Genomic DNA, 19,709 nt, shown 5'->3' with positions numbered 1-19,709 from the left:
CCAACACCTTACATTTTGCGTTTATATTTTTGTTCAGTATACATTTGCCAATGTCGAATCTGTGGGCTCAGAATTTTGTCACTAATTTTGCGATTTAACTGTGCCAAAAGTTTAGCAGTTGTAAAAATAAAAAAAAATCTGCAAGCAAGCTACACAGAAAAAACACGAGCTCTGATGGACAGGGCTTTTTATTCTGACCAATCAGGTGAGGTGTTGTCATTCTGGAATGTGCAGGACGTGTTTCACCCTATACCTCAGTGGTTTCACCTCGGAGACAGGTGAAAGCATGGCTCGGCGAAATCCACCTCAGGTGAGTTTCTGACATCCTTTTAGTTAGGAATATGACTAATGCATGTGTAAAGCAGCACAGGAAGATTGTGAATAGAAGCAACATTAACGTTAGTGTAAACTATTCATAGATAAACCTCCGTGCAAATAGCTATCAAAGCTATCGTTGGCAAGCTACAATCCGGTGTTCTCCCCTCAATCTAAGCTAGCTATCGTTATACTGCATCTAAAGTCAATCTGCATGGTGACACAAAATGATGACAAAAGGTTTTCCTACTAATCATTTGCATCCTGTGGAAATATTGTATATCCAATCCACTATAATGCAATTTTGATGTTCATCAGCTCCATTTGACAATGCATTATTGTGACGAAATGTGCAACCATGACTAGCTTGTATAGCTGTAGGCTAACGTTTCGTCTTGGCGAGCGCAGAGTGGTTCCCCTTGTCCGAGTGGCCTACCTGGGGTCGGCCAGCCGGTCACTGGCTGCGAGTGACCTACCTGCAGGTCCAACAGACAACTATCCACCAAGAAGTGCGAAGGTTATTATTGGCTTATTTCTTATTTCTCAAATAATTTTACATAGCGGAGAGTGAAAATGTGGTGCCTCCATTATTAGCGTGAACCCTAGTAATTACTGCTACATGTTACCTTCTCTTTTATCCATCTGTGAAATCATAGATAATTTCCAGCTACGTTCCGCCGAGATCACCAACGGGGGGATAAGGAGGTTTCTGGAACAACCAAGGGTCATTGCCGTCAAGCAGGTGTTGCTCCAGTTCTATCTTATGTCTGAAAACACTGATTGAACTCTCAAAGGCTCAGATGAGCTAATGCTCCTGCAAGCAGGGCTTGGAAGGAGAGTCATATCAATGGCAGAAGATGCATGTTACAGCGAGGTTAGTATCGTTTCTAATATAATGATCTAGATGAGATATACACTACCGTTCAAAAGTTTGAGGTCACCTAGAAATGTCTTTTCACAGAACAGTGCAAACTGTCTCTTACCAGAATTGAAAGAGTGGGAGGGCACGGTGCACAACTGAGCAAGACGACAAGTACATTAGTGTCTAGTTTGAGAAACCGACGCCTCACAAGTCCTCAACTGGAAGCTTCAATAAATAGTACCCGCAAAACACCAGTCTCAATGTCAACAGTGAAGAGGCGACTTCGGGACGCTGGCCTTCTAGGCAGAGTTGCCAAGAAAAAGCCATATCTCAGACTGGCCAATAAAAATAAAATATTAAGATGAGCAAAATAACAGACACTGAACAGAGGAACTCTGTAATGTACACTAATGGACTTGATCTCTTCCTCTTGAGGATCTGAGGATCAATGCCAAATCTTTTCAATCTCCTAAGGGGAAAAGGTGTTGTTTTGCCCTCTTCATGACTGTCTTGGTGTGTTTGGACCATGACAGTTTGTTGGTGATGTGGACACCAAGGAACTTGAAACTCTCGACCCGCTCCACTTCAGTCCCGTCGATGTTAATGAGGGCCTGTTTTGCCCTCCTTTTCCTGTAGTCCACAATCAGCTCCTTTGTCTTGTTCACATTGAGGGAGAGGTTGTTGTCCTGGTAGCACACTGCCAGGTCTCTGACCTCCTCCCTACAGGCTGTCTCAGCGTTGTCGGTGATCAGGCCTACCACTGTTGTGTCGTCAGCAAACTTAATGATGGTGTTGGAGTCATGCTTGGCCACGCAGTCGTGGGTGAACAGGGAGTACAGGAAGGGACTAAGCACGCACCAACAAGGGGCCACAGTGTTAAGGATCAGTGTGGCAGATGTGTTGATGCCTACCCTCACCACCTGGGGGCGGCCGATCAGGAAGTCCAGGATCCAGTTGCAGAGGGAGGTGTTTAGTCCCAGGGTCCTTAGCTTAGTGATGAGCTTTGTGGGCACTATGGTGTTGAACGCTGAGATGTAGTCAATTAACAGCATTCTCACATAGGTGTTTCTTTTGTCCAGGTGGGAAAGGGAAGTGTAGAGTGTGATTGAGATTGCGTCATCTGTGGACTCAGTACTTTGTTGAAGCGCCTTTGGCAGTGATTACAGGCTCGAGTCTACCTGACGCTACAAGCTTGGCACACCTGTATTTGGGGAGTTTCCCATTCTTCTCTGCAGATCCTCTCAAGTTCTGTCAGGTTGGATGGGGAGTGTTGTTGCACGGCTATTTTCAGGTCTCTCTAGAGATGTTCGATCAGGTTCAAGTCCAGACTCTGGCTGTGCCACTCAAGGATATTCAGAGACTTGTCCCGAAGCCACTCCTGTGTTGTCTTGGCTGTGTGCTTAGGGTCGTTGTCCTATTGGAAGGTGAACCTTCGCCCCAGTCTGTGGCTATGAGCGCTCTGCAGCAGGTTTTCATCAAGAATCTCTCGGTACTTTGCTCCGTTCATCTTCTCCTCAATCCAGACTACTCTCTCAGTCCCGGACGCTAAAAAAACACACACACAGATGGTGCATGTTTCCTCCAGACGCGACACTTGTCATTCAGGCCAAAGAGTTCAATCTTGGTTTCATCAGACCAGAGAATCTTGTTTCTCATGGTCTGAGTCTCTAAGTGCCTTTTGACAAACTCCAAGCTTCTGTCTGGCCACTACCATAAAGGCCTGCTTGGCGGAGTGCTGCAGAGATGATTGTCCTTCTGGAAGGTTCTCCCATCTCCACAGAGGAACTCTCTCAGTGACCATCAGGTTCTTGGTCACCTCCCTGACCAAGGCCCTTCTCTAGGAAGTCTTGGTGCTTCCAAACTTCTATTTAAGAGTGATGGAGGCCACTGTGTTCTTGGGGACCTTCAATGCTGCAGACATTTTTTGGTACCCTTCCCCAAATCTGTGCCTCCACACAAACCATTCTCTGAGAATTCCTTCAAACTCATGGCATGGTTTTTTGCTCTGACATGCACTGTCAACTGTGGGACCTTATATAGACAGGTGTGTGCCTTTCCAAATAATTTCCAATCAATTGAGTTTACCACAGATGGACTCCAAATCAACTTGTAGAAACATCTCAAGGATGATAAATGGAAACAGGATGCACCTGAGCTCAATTTCAAGTCTCATAGCAAAGGGTCTGAATACTTATTTACATAAGGTATGCGTTTTTATTTTATTAGCAAAAATGTGTAAAAAACGTTTTTGCTTTGTCATTATAGGGTGCTGTGTGTAGATTGATCCCACCTCTTTAAGGAATACCTGGGATAGAATTAAGTAATCCTTCTACCCCCCCCCAACAAAAAAAATCTATATAGATGTACTATTGTAAAGTGGTTGTTCCGCTGGATATCATAAGGTGAATGCACCAATTTGTAAGTCGCTCTGGATAAGAGCGTCTGCTAAATGACGTAAATGTAAAATGAAATATTTTTATTTCATCCATTTTAGATTAAGGCTGAAACGTAACAAAATGTGGGAAAAAAATCAAGCCGTCTGAATACTTCACGAATGCACTGTATAGTAAGTGTATTTCTTTTAAATGACTATATTACCTGTGTTAACCTTCCTTCAGAGTTCTGTCAGGGAATTTGAGTGTTAACATTTCTCCAACCCAACCCCGCCAAGACTTCATAGTATCCAAGTGCTGGGGGGGATGTTTTTTGTACAAAGATTGTGAATTACATGTCATTATGTAACTATGAATGTATTCCAGAGAGGAATCAAAAGCAGCAAGACCATGGCTATGGACTAGTGATGCGCGGGGTTGACTCATAACCCACAGTTCCCGCCGTTATATCCGCTTGGGAGGCCGGTCTCGGATCATGAAATAAATATATATATATATTTGGGGGTTATTGCATTTTCTCCCTGGTCTCAACATCTTTGCTGCATGAGAGAAGCAGAGATGAAAGATTGAAGCAATAGTTATATGGATATAGGACTTTCTGGTGAGCAAGGGTTTATTCAGTATTCTAGGGCAACAAGTAATGGCAGAAGAAAAGCTGCATGTAGGCCTCTCTCATTATAGACAAGTGGACTAACAAATATCCTACCAAAATGTCAGAACAGTCTTAATTCGTCAGGGGATGGACTCTACAAAGGTGTCAAAAGCGTTCCATAGGGATGCTCGCCCATGTTGATTCCAACGCTTCCAGTTGTGTCAAGTTGGCTGGATGTCCTTTCGTTGGTGGACCATTGTTGACTGTGAGAAAAAAAAACAGCAGCGTTGCAGTTCTTGACACAAACCAGTGCGCCTGGCACCCACTACCATACCCCGTTCAAAGGCACTTACCGTAAATTCCGGACTATAAGCCGCAACTTTTTTCCCACGCTTTGAGCCTCACGGCTTAAACAATGACGCGGCTAATATGGATTTTTCCAGCTTTCAATTTTTTATTTTTTTTAAAACATTCTGTGACGTGCTCAGTTTTTTGGCGGCATGAAGCTTTCATTAGACCAATGAAATTGCCGAACGGGTTAAGGTCAAACAACTTTTTTGTTTACTGTTTAGATTAAATTGAGCGCTCTCAAACTTCCCATCATTCTGATTAGGGTAGTCATTTTGTCACCCTCATCATGGCAAAGACACGGAGAAATGCATATGATGCAGCTTTCAAGTTGAAGGCGATTGATCTGGCTGTTGGAAAAGGAAATCGAGCTGCTGCACGGGAGCTTGGTCTTAATGAGTCGATAAGACGTTGGAAACAGCAGCGTGAGGAATTAACTCAGTGCAAATTAAATAACTGCAAATATAAAATCTCACTTTTTCTATACTAAAGCTTGAAATGGACAATGTCAGCGGCCTCAATTTATCAAAAGTATGGTTTCATTTCCGAATTTGAACTAAAATAAATATTCTCATGGCTCTAAACATTTTAGACTGAGTTCCACAAAAAAATTAATATTTCATAAACTTTACAAAATTGTAACGGGGACAAACAGATGCATACGGCTTCCATATAAATTGGTTTACTCTCAAACGCACTCCAAGATTTTCAATAAAAAAAAAATTGTATTTCATAGATATTACCATGTAATGACAACATATCAATTTTAATTAAACAGAGCTTTATTAACCCAACTGCAGTAAGACACTAAACAAAAACATAGCAGACATTAACACTGAACAGGTCATCAGAGCAGGTCATGAGAACCGGTCAGGTCATCAGAATCATAAAAGCGTGTGAACATTATTACCATTTCAGAGGTATGTAGGCTCCCAGAACCGCTGTTACAACACCTATGTCATCACAATCATCTTCTACACGCAACAGCTAATGGAGGAATGGAAAGACCGGAAGAAACACTACAGGCTGGGTTCACTTCCTGTTGTCAGGCTGTGGCGTTGAGGTATGTTGTGTGTGTGTAGCATGGAGCTGGTCTCACAGGTAGGTAGATACTTTTGGGTTGTGTGTGTCTGCCTCTTGGTGGCCCACACCTCTGCTTCAAGTTCTTTATGTGGCAGGATGTCACAGGCTGTGCTGGTGGAAACATTTCAAGGACATCAAAACAGATAGTAGTGGATGTCAACACGAGCAGACCAGAATAATCCGTTTGATCAAACACAATGTATACACTTTACCTGGACATGCATTTTCATCTGTTTTAAAGATGATTCCTGGATACACAATGTAGGTCTTCATTGTATGAGACTACACCACTGCCCAAGCAGCCTTGGACTTGCCCCACTATTTCCTTCCATGGCTGTGGGTTTCCTTCATTGACTGGCTGTGGCGCAACAGTGGGCACCTTCTAGCTGAGATGGAAATATCATGTTTTGAAGTACTTACAGTCGAGTTGCTTCTGTGTTGAGCTCATGCAGCTGACACCATGATATCTCAGCTGCACAGGAGGTTGGTGGCAACTTAATTTGGGAGGACGCAGTCGTGGTAATGGCAGGGGAGGAACGGTATCAAACACAAACTCATGGTTCCATTCGCTCCAACAAATTATTATGAGCCGTGCTCCTCTCAGCAGCCTATACAATTATTAGCAGGGCAATTTACTGTGAAAAATCTAAGCAAAACTTCTGATTGACAAAGAATAGAAAGCTCTCCAGTGGCGTCACTCTAATGGACTACTACTGTATGTACTCTTAAACTGGACAGTCAACATATGCATGTGGTTATAAGAATGAAGATGAACCATTATTAATTGGATAACTGACTGTCAGTCTAAACTCTTATGATCAAACAAGTATCAGGATTGAGCGTGACGGGGTTTAGTTGTTGGGCACAAAATGGCCACTGCTCCGGTGAAGAACTGGAGACCACATGGCATGCAAGAAATAGCAACTTTAAAAAAAAAGAACTCAATAAAAAAAAAAAAATGTTTTGGTAAGTAATAGTTTAATGTAACAGAGTTGAACCCAATCTAACAAAAATCTATGAAATATAGAAACAAGAACGTGAACTTGTCTGTCTTTGCGCCATGTTGTTCAGAAGACTTGTATAATGTCGCATAAGTACACTATTTTTTATGGGGGGGAAATTCGTTGGCGCAACGGGGTTGAGGCTAGACTAAGGTACGCAACTAAATGGTGTGATTAAAGTTAATAATCATGCATTTACTTGGGGGAAATATATTCTCAGCAAACGAGCACAAATTGATGTTTACATCAATGGCAGAATTTGGCTTATTTGCACATTCTATCCAAAGTACAAATTCAGTGAAGGCCACGGAGGACATGACAAACCGCTCAGTGTCAGTTGAACACATTTTCTGATATTAAAGAGGAACGTAATGTAACCTTTCTTATACTTCATTACAGGGGACATTGACTAAGGTTTGTGACCCAGTATTTAAAATGTACTTTTAGAAGGTCAGAGGGACTCAAATTGTACTGGTTTCATGGAATGACCCAATTACATTTGACATTTTTACAAATAAAAATTGGAAATCTGAAATGTATTTAGTCAATAAGTATTCAACCCCTTTATTATGGCAAGCCTAAGTGTATGACTACCTAATCTCTGTACCCCACACATAACATGTATTCTCTTTAAGGTCCCTCAGTTGAGCAGTGAATTTCAAATACAGATTTAACCACAAAGACCAGGGAGGTTCCAGGTATTCTTGTAATCATTAAGGACTGGGTAGCGTTTCCAGATAAATCAAGAAACGGAACAGAGTTAAACAAGCAAAATCCTAGAGAAACCTGGTTACTGGGTGCTGAATTCACCTTTCAGCAGGACAATAACCTTAGACTACAATAGTTGATTTCCAAGACAGTGAAAGTTCCTGAGTGGCTGAGTTAATTTATTTAAATCAGCTTGAAAATCTACAAGAAAACCTGAAAATGCCTGTATAGAAATGATCAACAGCCGTCTATGGCACTGAATCTCAGCGCTAGAGGCGTCACTACAGACCTGGGTTCGATTCCAGGCTGTATCACAACCGGCCATGATTGGGAATCCCATAGGTTAGCGCCCAATTGGCCCGTTGTGGTTAAGAGTTTGGCCGGGGTAGGCCGTCATTGTAAATAAGAATGTTCTTAAAACTTTCGTAGTTGGGCAAAGCTTACTCGCCCAGAAAGACAGCTGTACTCACTGCCAACTGTGATTCTAACATGTATTGACTCAAGGGTGTAAAATATAGTATTCATACAAGCAATTTATTTGTTTCAATAAATGTGCAAAAAAATAATAATACTTTGTCCTTACGGGGTATCCTTTGTAGATGGGAGTAAAAAAAATGAATGTAATCCATTTGATTTCAGGCTTTAACACAACAGGAATAAGTTAAGGGGTATGAATACTTTCTGAAGGCACTAAGCCCGGTTTTATTTAACACACCTCAGTGCTGGAGCAAGTTACATAAATTGGACGATCAATTTCAAGTGTTGATTAAGGACTGAGTTTTGCTCAAATTGTGCTGTATTTTTTAACATTGGATTACTGTTATCAGAGCACCCTTGAGAATGAGACCCTGGGCTCAATCGGTCAAATACCTAAATAATTAGCTAGCTTTAGTTAATGGCTTGTTGTCATTAGTCAACTTACTCATGTCACACTAAGTTAAACCACTTCAAAAAGTACCATCACAGGAAAAAATAATAACAAATTAATCTTTGGAAGAGCGAGTTTTATGAAAGGAAAGGTTTAAGACTTTAAAATCACTTCAGTTTATTCAATTATCACATTTGTGAAAACATTACATTTACAAACAGCAAGATTTAGTCAATGCACTACAAATAGCAGAAGTAATATAAAGGTACCTTCCTTGTCCTCCTGGGAGTTCCCTTTGCTGCGGGCCTTGTCCATCTTCAACTCCTGTCCCATGCACTTCTTGCCGTTCAGCTCCAAGGCCGTCTGCATGTCCTCCGCGGAGCCAAATTCTACGTAGCCAAACTTCCTGGTGCGCAAGACAAGCGTGCATTAGAAGACTGCAAATAAAACCCATCAATTAGGCTTCATTGTCTTTTTCAAGTGTGCCAGCGATTGAGGATAGGACCAGCAGACGATAACACACACTGGTACCGAAGACATAGCACTGGCTTTGTTCTACCTCCGTACAATCACACGTGAGTACTGAGCAACTACAGGTGTGCCAAGAAATGGAGGGGATCCCAGTTAATGAAGTCAAATCAACTACCTTATCCCCATCAAGAATGCCATTTTTGTCTGGCCAATTGAAAAGTAGGAATGATCAGAAGTCCTGAGTGGGTCATCATAACATAGGAATCCACCGTCACTTACTTTGATGCACCAAGTCTGACATCCTGAACGTCAAGGTTCTTCTTTGAGAAGAAAGCTGCCAAGGCTTCTTTGATTTCATCAAAGTCCTTGTTTGAGTTCAGGTTGCCAATAAATAGACAGAATGTTTCTGAGGGGGGAAACATTAACAATTAGGTCACGCATTAAATGATCGTCATCAACGGCAACCTATGAACACAGTCAGAATAACATGAAGGTGACATCAAATGAATCAGTATTAAGTCCCTTGTTGTTCATCATGCATATTGTGGTTCAGTGTGGGAGCAGGTGTTGGAGGGCTGAATCTAAGGCTTACCATCGCTTTCGGACTTGGCCTTCTTGGCAGGCGGGGTCTCCTTTTGTTGTCAGCCTTCCTCTTTGCAGGAGTCGCTGGGGCCTCTGTGGAACAAAACAGCCTGCTTAGGAACCAAAAACCTTAACCAAATAACAGAGGTGAGGGGGGGGAATCTTTCATATAGACATGCTCTGTACTTGACCATCTTTGAAATCCTTGCAGTGTCAGGAAGAAAAGTTAACCATAACCTGTCCTGAATTAAAATCTACAGCCCTTATGCATTTCAGTCCCAGCCCTTTCTCCCTTAGATGTGCCAACACCAAAAAGGTGAAGGCAGGGGCTAATGTCACCTTCACCTGCTAGTCACAACTAGGAAACGGAAATGTCCAACTTGATAACTGGTTGAATGTGGCATGTGTTTACCTACAACATATTAGCAAGTCGGACATTTCAGAGTACTGACTAACATGTGAACGTGGTGTAAGGGCAATAATACCCAGCTGTGGTGACTGCCGGAGACCACGACACCCCTTTCACCAAGTGAATGGAGTATAAAATATTAGACCTTGGTAAGGAATAGTGACCATCTTCATCATCATCATGACTCCTCCTTAGCCTTGACCATGCCTGCTTTCTTTGCTGCGGGTGCCGGGGTGATGTCCATCTCAAATAAGTAGTGACATCAAATACATTCAGTATTAAGTCCCTTGTTCATCAAGTGTGCTTGTGCTCAGCTGACCCCTATATTGATCTGCCAGTGTGGCCTGTACCACATTGAAAGAACTACCATAATGTTGCGTGCCACCCATTCTTTCAACCAATAAGCCCTACGTGCAACGCCCAAGATAGACAGCTGGCCCCCCATCCTTACCATCATCATCGTCAGACTCCTCCTTGGCTGCAGTGACCTTCACTGAGGGCCTAGCGGCAGCCTTTTTTGGGGTGGTGCCTCCTCGGATTCTTCATCTACAGAGAAGACAGTAACAAACATCAGCGTTTGCAGTCTAGTTGGTAAAACCACTTAAACATGATGCCCTAGCAGAATAAAACATTCTAAGGGTTTACCACCTTAAAGGTACTAACGTGAAAATGGTGCATGTTGATGTTGTGTAGTAAAAATGTTAGTGTTTCCAATGACATCAGTGTGCATTGGAGTGATTGACCAATAGTGAGTAGGCATTGCCTACAAACACATCTTCCTCTGTTACAAGAAACACGCCATTCTTACATGTTGATGTGGTGCTGGAGATTAATATATAGACTTTATTTTAAAAATGTCCCTTTAAGGAATAAATGTTTCCTTAAATACAGGAATCGTTTAAGAGTGTCGCATAGAGCCCATTTAATGAGGCCCCGTTCCATATTTGTAAGTGTGCCAGCGATTGAGGATAGGACCAGCAGACGATAACACACACTGGTACCGAAGACATAGCACTGGCTTTGTTCTACCTCCGTACAATCACACGTGAGTACTGAGCAACTACAGGTGTGCCAAGAAATGGAGGGGATCCTGGTTAATAGTAAAGTAAATGTATTATCTTTCAAACCATAAACCACTGATTGTCCTGTCACTGTATCCAATTGAAATATAGAAATTAAATATGGGGAGAGACTCATACCATCATCATCTGACTTGGCTTTCTTTGCAGGTGTTGCTTTGGCTGGGGTCTTTTTGGGTGGGGGGGGGGGGGCTTCTTCTGAAAGGGCAACAAGTGTCAGGGCAGTGTAATTGAATTAGCCCAAACTACAAACATTGATGGTCCGTACACAGCCTTAGCAAACAAAATTCACTAAACAGAACCTTGAAAGGGAAGCGTTTAAACAGTTCCTTTGAAACTAATGCTGCTGATTGAGAGCTTAATTCAATATCTACCATCAATTATCTTTAATGACCAAGTACAGAAAATGACATGGTTCTTACCCGAGTAGTCATCTTCACTTCCCATTTTTAGCTGCTTTCGGTGCTGGCTTGGCTGGTGTGACAGCCTTCTTCGCTACTGCTTTTGGTGGGGCCTGGAACATAAACATTGTCAACACATTAAAACCAAGTTATTTTTCTGGAGAGATAATGTGTCCACTTGAGTCTTACCTGTTCCTCACTGGATTCCTCTTCAGGTGGTAAGCCTGTTTCTTTGGGTGCTTAATTTCAAGTGTTTAGGACAGTGGCAGCTTTGCTCAAATGGTGCATTTTTCCTCTTTATATTTACTGTTATCAGGGCACCTTTGAGAATGATCCTGGGCTCAATCGGTTCTCTTTAACTACCTAAAGGAGTTAGCGCCACCTCATGCTTGTCATTAGTCAACTTACTCATGTCTCACCAAGTTCGTTTAACCTCTTCAAAAATAACCCAGCCAAAACAGGAAAAGTACAAATTATTATTTGGAAGCGCCAGAGTATTATGAAAGGAAAGGTCAAAAGACTTTAAAAAAAAAATCACCACTTCGGTTTATTCAATCACATTTGTGAAAACCTTACATTTTCAAACAGCAAGATTTAGTCAATGCACTACAAATATCATATGATACATTTTTTTTTAATAACGTTATTTGAGGCCTCTAGTACCTCTGACTTCTAAAGACATTGACTGTACCCCACCCAAAACATGACAAAACACCGATTTACGAGATTCTAAACGCCCAACAGACATGGGCTGATTTAATCTTCCATCCATTACAATATGCCTCGCACATTTTACCGTTATACAGTCTCACCTAGAGCAAACTAGAACAAAACAAGGATATTAAAGGATAAAGGACTTTCTTACAAAAAAGGTAAAATGAAATACAAATTGTTGAATGTACAATATGTACCTGAACAAACAGGGCTTTTTCACAGCAAACAGGGTTGCCAGACATTCCACTAACTCTTTTGGGAAAAACAAACTCATATGGATGATGCAGGAAGGACAATGCAAAACTGACAGGCAGCTCTCAAGCTGAGAGGGTGAAAAGGTTGGTGCAGGGCGGTAGAGAGCCCATTACAGTTATACATCAATGAAGCTTTCTGGAATGTCCAAAAGGCTCTGCCAGCGTATGGGTACGGTGATGAAAACAGAGTCTTTTCAAAACAGTAAAATAGACAGGGATTTTTAATCATCAAATTTGATCTTCTTGCCCTGGGGCTTATCTCCGAATCCACCGCCTCTTCCACCTGGGGGGGGGGAAATAAAACAAGTTACGGTCTGTTCCTTTGAAAACAGCACATTAACACAATGGTCTAAGTTAAGGAGACTGCTTTAGCAGTTCATTCAACCAGATCAGTACCTACTATCTATGAGATTCATCACAAGATATCAGAGTGAAAAGTATACATCATCTCTGGTCTACGCAGCACAAGAGCCAAACTTTGAACCTTTACCTCTGAATCCACCACGTCCACCCCCGCGGTCACCTCCTCTGCCTCCCCTGAAGCCACCGCCACGTCCTCCCCTGCCACCGCCGAAACCACCACCGCCACGGCCAAATCCACCACCGCGACCTCCCCTGCCACCGCCGAAGCCTCCGCGACCCCCACGGAATCCACCGCTGTCGCCCTTTGGCTTGGCGTAGTCCAGGTTCACGCTGCTGCCGTCAATTTCGCCACCCTCCATGGCCTCTTTGGCAGCCTTACAGTCGTTCTCGCTGTCAAAGTCGACAAAGCCAAAGCTGGAGGGGAAGGAAGGTGACAAATGAAGGGAGGAAAGAAAAATGCATGTCTGCAGAAAGGAACAGGTGATATCTCACAAGCACAATTGATTTGCAATGCAAATGCAGTAGTCCTTTAGTCACAACTAGAGGACTATTGCTACCATCTAGTAGTTTTGTTTCACATCAGACATGGGCACACTGCCACTGAGTTCAAGGTAGGAGCCTGTTTGACTGTGATTTGGCTCTACTTCTCGTGCGAATCCATTCACTGTCACCGTGTGGACAGGAGGAGCTCATGAGAAGAAGTCCAAGGCTATAGTAGTGTTACAGTTACAACATCATTTACCATTTAGAATTGCCTGTGTCACGGTCTGTCACCACTCGGGCTCCAGTGGCACTGTCAAAGGCGTCTCTGAGTGACTGGTCTGTGGTGTCTCCAGATAGCCCTCTGACAAACAGGGTTTTTGTGGGACCTCCTGGCAACGAAGGGGGGTGAAAAAAATGTTATCAATGCTACATTTAACAGACATTCTTATCCAGAGAGACTTACTATTAGTACATACATCTTAAGATAGCTGGATGAGCCATACCACTCATACAGTAGCCAAGAACCCAACTTCCTTTCTAATTGACAAGTCTACAACTACAGACTGACAACAACAAAAAAGTTTTAAATATGGAGAAGTAAAACCTACCGGATCCTCCTCTGCCTCCAGCGTCTCTCCCTCCACTGTTCTGGCTATACTCTAGCCGGATTTGCCTGCCCTCAATCTCTGTTCCATTAAGGTTCTCCAGCGCCTCCTTGGCTGCCTCTGCACTCTCAAACTCTACAAAAGCAAACCTGCACAGGAGAGAAACAAATAGGTTCAGGAACATACCACTATTGGGGGGGGGTGTGATGAGGTTACATTGTTTCACAGCAGACATAGGCAACACCTGTTGAGATTAGGGGTGCCTGTTCATTTTGTGATTAGTCTCTACTTCTCGTGCGAATCCATACAACGCCACTGATTGGCAGAGAGGAGCTCATGAGAAGCCCTGGGGGTGCGGTCTGACCCATCCCATGAGGTCACATCCAACAGAGCTCTAGGCACTACAGTTGACCAAACAAAACCCCCTAAACTAAGGTGATGCTGTGGGAACCCCCCCCACTCACCCTTTGGGCCTGCCGTTGTTCTGTGGTACTCTGATGGAAACAGCCCCTTCGAATGCACTCTGAAGGGAGTCTTCTGTAGCACTGTAGGACAGGTTGTTAACGATGAGGGTCTTGCTTTCAGCAGCTGCCTGAGCTGAGAGAAGGAACAAGATGATTAAGGTAGATGTTGGTGTGCATCAGCACCATGGAAGTATATATTGCAGACCAGTATTTCAGTACTTGACTATCTTTGAAATCATCACAGAGTTTCAGGAAGAAAATGTTGCATCACGACTGGTCCTGATTGAAGAACTAAACGGTCCTGTAGTCGGTGGTGCGTACCTGGTGGTCTGCCTCCCTTCTGGCTCTTGATGCCTGTGTAGTCGACCATGATGGAGCGTCCCTGGACATCGGCGCCCTGGGCCTCTGTTAGCATCTTGTCCGCAATGGCTTCAGTCTTGAACGCAATATAGGCAATGCTGTGGGGAAAATGCAGCTTGGTTATATTTACTAATATAATCAGGCATTAAGAAAAGATACAATATGCAAATACATTAACCAGGATATAGAGGCAAGTCCTCACCCTCTGTTGGAACCATCCTGGCCTGGGGGTATTCTGATTTCAACAGCATCCGCAAACACTTCCTTCAAATCGTCTTCTGTGGCCGAGAAGGGCAGGTTTTTCACAAATAAGGTCCGTGCGTCCCTATCTGTTAAACGAGAAGATGAGCATGAATATTCCCATTGTGATGATACAGTAGACAGCTTCCTGTGTTTACAAACATTGACACAATAGGGCGATGTGCACGAGTTGTGACCCAACACAGGTGAGGTCTTAAAAGACCAGCAAAAAAAGCCCCCATTTCCATGTTGCATACTACTTTTGAATTATAGAATTCAAAAGGTTTGTATGAATGTCCTGCCAAATGGCTCTGGCCAGCCTTTGCTACAGCCCGGCAATGAGCATTAGCATTCTAGCTAACAGCTGCATCCAAAATAGTTAATAGTCTGTTCAAGCAAGAATCAAAACATCATTCTAAGTTAGTGTTCAGAAGTAACAGAAGTGTAAATCTAGGCTGTTGAACAAGCACAGATGTCTATGGCTTTCTCACTTCAGCCAAGAGCGCACATCTGTGTCTGCAGGGAAAAGCCCCCTACCTTTCTTCTCCTCCTGGGAGTTCCCTTTGCTGCGGGCCTTGTCCATCTTCAACTCCTGTCCCATGCACTTCTTGCCGTTCAGCTCCAAGGCCGTCTGCATGTCCTCCGCGGAGCCAAATTCTACGTAGCCAAACTTCCTGGTGCGCAAGACAAGCGTGCATTAGAAGACTGCATATAAAACCCATCAATTAGGCTTCATTGTCTTTTTCAAGTGTGCCAGCGATTGAGGATAGGACCAGCAGACGATGACACACACTGGTACCGAAGACATAGCACTGGCTTTGTTCTACCTCCGTACAATCACACGTGAGTACTGAGCAACTACAGGTGTGCCAAGAAATGGAGGGGATCCCAGTTAATGAAGTCAAATCAACTACCTTATCCCCATCAAGAATGCCATTTTTGTCTGGCCAATTGAAAAGTAGGAATGATCAGAAGTCCTGAGTGGGTCATCATAACATAGGAATCCACCGTCACTTACTTTGATGCACCAAGTCTGACATCCTGAACGTCAAGGTTCTTCTTTGAGAAGAAAGCTGCCAAGGCTTCTTTGATTTCATCAAAGTCCTTGTTTGAGTTCAGGTTGCCAATAAATAGACAGAATGTTTCTGAGGGGGAAACATTAACAATTAGGTCACGCATTAAATGATCGTCATCAACGGCAACCTATGAACACAGTCAGAATAACATGAAGGTGACATCAAATGAATCAGTATTAAGTCCCTTGTTGTTCATCATGCATATTGTGGTTCAGTGTGGGAGCAGGTGTTGGAGGGCTGAATCTAAGGCTTACCATCGCTTTCGGACTTGGCCTTCTTGGCAGGCGGGGTCTCCTTTTTGTTGTCAGCCTTCCTCTTTGCAGGAGTCGCTGGGGCCTCTGTGGAACAAAACAGCCTGCTTAGGAACCAAAAACCTTAACCAAATAACAGAGGTGAGGGGGGGGGAATCTTTCATATAGACATGCTCTGTACTTGACCATCTTTGAAATCCTTGCAGTGTCAGGAAGAAAAGTTAACCATAACCTGTCCTGAATTAAAATCTACAGCCCTTATGCATTTCAGTCCCAGCCCTTTCTCCCTTAGATGTGCCAACACCAAAAAGGTGAAGGCAGGGGCTAATGTCACCTTCACCTGCTAGTCACAACTAGGAAACGGAAATGTCCAACTTGATAACTGGTTGAATGTGGCATGTGTTTACCTACAACATATTAGCAAGTCGGACATTTCAGAGTACTGACTAACATGTGAACGTGGTGTAAGGGCAATAATACCCAGCTGTGGTGACTGCCGGAGACCATGACACCCCTTTCACCAGATGAGTAATAAAAATAAACCATCGTCACAAAATATTACTTACCATCTTCCTCCTCATCGTCATCATCATCTTCCTCCTCATCATCTTCCTCCTCCTCCTCATCTTCATCATCAGACTCCTCCTTAGCCTTGACCATGCCTGCTTTCTTTGCTGCGGGTGCCGGGGTGGTGTCCATCTCCTCTTCCTCAGAGTCTGGACGGCACAACAGGTGGCTTTAGTCTCATTAGACCCAAATCATCAACTACAGACCATTTACTGACCAGGGATTGGGCACATCAGATCAAATAAGTAGTGACATCAAATACATTCAGTATTAAGTCCCTTGTTGTTCATCAAGTGTGCTTGTGCTCAGCTGACCCCTATATTGATCGGCCAGTGTGGCCTGTACCACATTGAAAGAACTACCATAATGTTGCGTGCCACCCATTCTTTCAACCAATAAGCCCTACGTGCAACGCCCAAGATAGACAGCTGGCCCCCCATCCTTACCATCATCATCGTCGTCTTCGTCAGACTCCTCCTTGGCTGCAGTGACCTTCACTGAGGGCTTGGCGGCAGCCTTCTTTGGGGGCGGGGCCTCCTCCTCAGATTCTTCATCTACAGACAAGAGTGTAACATTAAAAAAAAAAATCCTAATTTCAGCCTAGTTGGTAAAACCATTTAACGGTGCATATAGAACTTATCAATTAGGCTTCAAGTGTGCCAGCGATTGAGGATAGGACCAGCAGACGATAACACACTGGTACCGAAGACATAGCACTGGCTTTGTTCTACCTCCGTACAATCACACGTGAGTACTGAGCAACTACAGGTGTGCCAAGAAATGGAGGGGATCCCGGTTAATAGTAAAGTAAATGTATCATCTTTCAAACCATAAACCACTGAGACTGGTGTCCCCAACCATCATTAATTGTCCTGTGACTTTCATTGTGTATCCGATAGAAAAATTAAATATGGGCAAAGACTCATACCCTCATCATCATCATCTGACTCTTCTGCCTTGGCTGGAGCTTTCTTCGCAGGTGTGGCTTTGGCTGGGGTCTTTTTGGGTGGGGGGGCTTCCTCCTCAGACTCTTCCTCTGAAAGGGCAACAAGTGTCAGGGAAGTGTAATTTAAGTCACCAAAACTACAATCATTGATGGTCCGTAACTTCACTAAACAGAACCACGAATGGAAGCGTTTAAACAGTTCCTTTGAAATGAATGCTGCCGATCGAGAGCCTAATTCAATATCTACCATCAATTAAGTACAGAAAATGACAAGGTTCTTACCGGAGTCATCATCCTCTTCACTTTCTGCTTTTTTTGCTGCTTTCCCATTTTTAGCTGCTTTCGGTGCTGGCTTGGCTGGTGTGACAGCCTTCTTCGCTACTGCTTTTGGTGGGGCCTGGAACATATGAACAGTGTCAACACATTAAAACCAAGTTATTTTTCTGGAGAGAGAGAGTGTGTCCACTTGAGTGGTTAGTCTTACCTCTTCCTCCTCCTCATCACTTTCTTCTTCACTGGATTCCTCTTCCACCTCTTTAGGAGGTGGTGGGGCCTTTTTCTTGGGGTTAGCCTGTTTCTTTGCTGCCTATTAAAATTGGAAATGTAGGTTCAGCATTAAAAGTTATGGACAATAAGTCAAATCTAGAAGTTGTCCAGTGGTTTTACTTGCTAGCCATTTACCTGAAAACAAAAGCGACTTGCTATGAACATATGAAAGGAGAAAAAAAAGGTATTTTAAATGTCAGTAACTAACCTATTCACTTAATTTCAGACAATTTCGAGCGAATGTGACAAACCATTCACACGGGTCATCGTCACTTTAACGTTTGTCTAGACGCTTGTAACTTGGGCTTGTACCTCGTGTGTGGCATTTGGGGGCTGGTGCACAACCCACGTGGAGAGCATAAGTACGGCGCTAGTTAGCTAACTGCTAACGTTAATTATTTAGTTAGTTTTGTTGTACTCCAAATTGGCGTCTCAATTTGTCGCCACGTTTAACAAGCAATATGCCCAGTTGAAGAAACATTAAGTTCATAAATAACGAACATATTACACGACAGACCTCAAAACATTTTGGCTAGCCAGCTAGTTAGCATTAGCTAGCTAAACGTATGGCAGCACATTGCCTTACAGAAGTCAGTTCCAACTTCTCTTAGATCGAACAAATAAAATATTTGTCATAACTCCATAAAAAAAATACACACCATTATTAAAATTACATAAATAAGTTGTTGACTAGTTAACGAACGAGCGAGCCAGCAGGGTACGAAAGAGCACGCTTGATTCGCGAACGCGCATGTATGGCCATTTTAGGCAGAACTGTAAGAGCAGAGTGCAATGAGAAAACATGGCTGATCAAATCTGGGTCGAGAAAACGTTTAACTGCTTAACCTCCAATAATTAAGGCCATAAAACTACGATTGTATCAGGCTTAACATCAAATATTATCTATTTTTTGGCTAAGTAGTAGAATTAAAATGGACAAGCCAACATAATGCGTGTTTCTCTGCCATTTTCTAATGTCGGGACTGTCGTCTTTGCAATACAGGATACTTCATTTTGGATTTAAAAAAAGAAATACACCCGCATTGACAAACCACACGATTTGAGTCACAAACATAGAGTATACGAAATTGTCTTACCTTAGCTAATTTCACCATGGTTGCGTTCGGACGATTTTGGACGTGTAGAATATTTATTTAAAAGCTCAACAACCCCGGGAAAAAAAACGGATTTACTGTTCCGCTGCACGTGGCCCAACCGACTCTTTCGAACACCGAGGAAGAAAGACAGATACGTAGAGAGACGCGCGGGTTACTTTCCTGCTCTGCGCGTGCCCTAAACTCCGCCCACATTTACAATCTCCCTCCACTCACAGATCAAACATTTGCATAGTTGTCTGCGTATGGAGGCTTTTTTCACGTGCACGCGGATTTGCAGTTGATTTAAAAAAACAAGCCCCCCCCCCCGGAAAAAAAGCAGTTAAGTCGAATGTGAATTTTAAACGAATCGGGCATCGTTGAATCACACGCTTGATTATTTCAATTATATTTCTTTGTTCACATTTGACTAATTATATAACTGCAAAAAATAATATCTTTGAGGGTTTTGGGCTTTGCTATGCATGTCCAATGTAAGCCTATAATGGTGAAGCGTCCTTGGTCCACCATGCCTACACATATATTGAAGCCATTGTGTATATATGTTTGTACATGCCACCTAGGTATTAGACAGCTAAAATGTAATTATATGTCGATTTGTCCAATAATACAC

At 43.1% G+C, this 19,709-nt stretch overlaps 1 protein-coding gene, 2 long non-coding RNA genes and 9 other non-coding genes across 13 annotated transcripts; 1 reads left to right on the top strand and 11 right to left on the bottom strand.

Annotated features, from left to right (window-relative positions):
* Positions 1 to 212: 212 nt before the first annotated feature.
* Positions 213 to 4,387, top strand: LOC106574188 (uncharacterized). Its single transcript, XR_001321497.2, has 5 exons — positions 213 to 310; positions 724 to 832; positions 972 to 1,189; positions 3,672 to 3,743; positions 3,937 to 4,387. It is a non-coding gene; the product is annotated as an uncharacterized lncRNA (long non-coding RNA).
* A 3,935-nt stretch (positions 4,388 to 8,322) lies between these two features.
* Positions 8,323 to 10,698, bottom strand: LOC106574187 (uncharacterized). 2 transcript variants are annotated; one of them, XR_001321494.2, is made up of 4 exons: positions 10,084 to 10,698; positions 9,234 to 9,316; positions 8,921 to 9,047; positions 8,323 to 8,576 (listed from the first exon to the last, which is right to left on the bottom strand). It is a non-coding gene; the product is annotated as an uncharacterized lncRNA (long non-coding RNA). The 2 variants fall into 2 exon arrangements; XR_001321496.2 differs by lacking the exon at positions 10,084 to 10,698 and adding an exon at positions 9,797 to 9,814.
* LOC123727946 (small nucleolar RNA SNORA57) lies at positions 8,649 to 8,785 on the bottom strand. Its single transcript, XR_006759908.1, has one exon. It is a non-coding gene; the product is annotated as a small nucleolar RNA SNORA57 (small nucleolar RNA).
* Positions 9,113 to 9,185, bottom strand: LOC123727942 (small nucleolar RNA SNORD82). Its single transcript, XR_006759904.1, has one exon. It is a non-coding gene; the product is annotated as a small nucleolar RNA SNORD82 (small nucleolar RNA).
* On the bottom strand, positions 10,581 to 10,717 carry LOC123727945 (small nucleolar RNA SNORA57). The gene has a single exon (XR_006759907.1). It is a non-coding gene; the product is annotated as a small nucleolar RNA SNORA57 (small nucleolar RNA).
* Positions 10,718 to 11,633: 916 nt separating this feature from the next.
* On the bottom strand, positions 11,634 to 19,358 carry ncl (nucleolin). The gene is made up of 16 exons (XM_014149857.2): positions 19,079 to 19,358; positions 17,920 to 18,021; positions 17,718 to 17,832; positions 17,418 to 17,525; positions 16,936 to 17,043; positions 16,489 to 16,638; positions 15,926 to 16,009; positions 15,614 to 15,740; positions 15,133 to 15,269; positions 14,558 to 14,684; positions 14,317 to 14,453; positions 13,996 to 14,128; positions 13,535 to 13,680; positions 13,186 to 13,315; positions 12,571 to 12,857; positions 11,634 to 12,363 (listed from the first exon to the last, which is right to left on the bottom strand). Exons 1-16 carry the CDS (start codon positions 19,094 to 19,096, stop codon positions 12,302 to 12,304), a joined length of 1,971 nt encoding a protein of 656 aa, XP_014005332.1. The 5' UTR covers positions 19,097 to 19,358; the 3' UTR covers positions 11,634 to 12,301.
* On the bottom strand, positions 13,011 to 13,144 carry LOC123727939 (small nucleolar RNA SNORA75). Its single transcript, XR_006759901.1, has one exon. It is a non-coding gene; the product is annotated as a small nucleolar RNA SNORA75 (small nucleolar RNA).
* On the bottom strand, positions 13,747 to 13,877 carry LOC123727938 (small nucleolar RNA SNORA75). The gene has a single exon (XR_006759900.1). It is a non-coding gene; the product is annotated as a small nucleolar RNA SNORA75 (small nucleolar RNA).
* On the bottom strand, positions 15,342 to 15,478 carry LOC123727947 (small nucleolar RNA SNORA57). The gene has a single exon (XR_006759909.1). It is a non-coding gene; the product is annotated as a small nucleolar RNA SNORA57 (small nucleolar RNA).
* LOC123727941 (small nucleolar RNA SNORD82) lies at positions 15,805 to 15,877 on the bottom strand. The gene has a single exon (XR_006759903.1). It is a non-coding gene; the product is annotated as a small nucleolar RNA SNORD82 (small nucleolar RNA).
* Positions 16,717 to 16,789, bottom strand: LOC123727940 (small nucleolar RNA SNORD82). The gene has a single exon (XR_006759902.1). It is a non-coding gene; the product is annotated as a small nucleolar RNA SNORD82 (small nucleolar RNA).
* LOC123727944 (small nucleolar RNA SNORA57) lies at positions 17,142 to 17,276 on the bottom strand. The gene has a single exon (XR_006759906.1). It is a non-coding gene; the product is annotated as a small nucleolar RNA SNORA57 (small nucleolar RNA).
* Positions 19,359 to 19,709: the final 351 nt, after the last annotated feature.

Source organism: Salmo salar, chromosome ssa16, assembly GCF_905237065.1.
Source record: "Salmo salar chromosome ssa16, Ssal_v3.1, whole genome shotgun sequence".
In the NCBI taxonomy this organism is placed as follows: domain Eukaryota; kingdom Metazoa; phylum Chordata; class Actinopteri; order Salmoniformes; family Salmonidae; genus Salmo; species Salmo salar.
The sequence above is the reverse complement of the archived record's forward strand: the minus strand, read 5'-3'. Positions and strand labels throughout refer to the sequence as shown.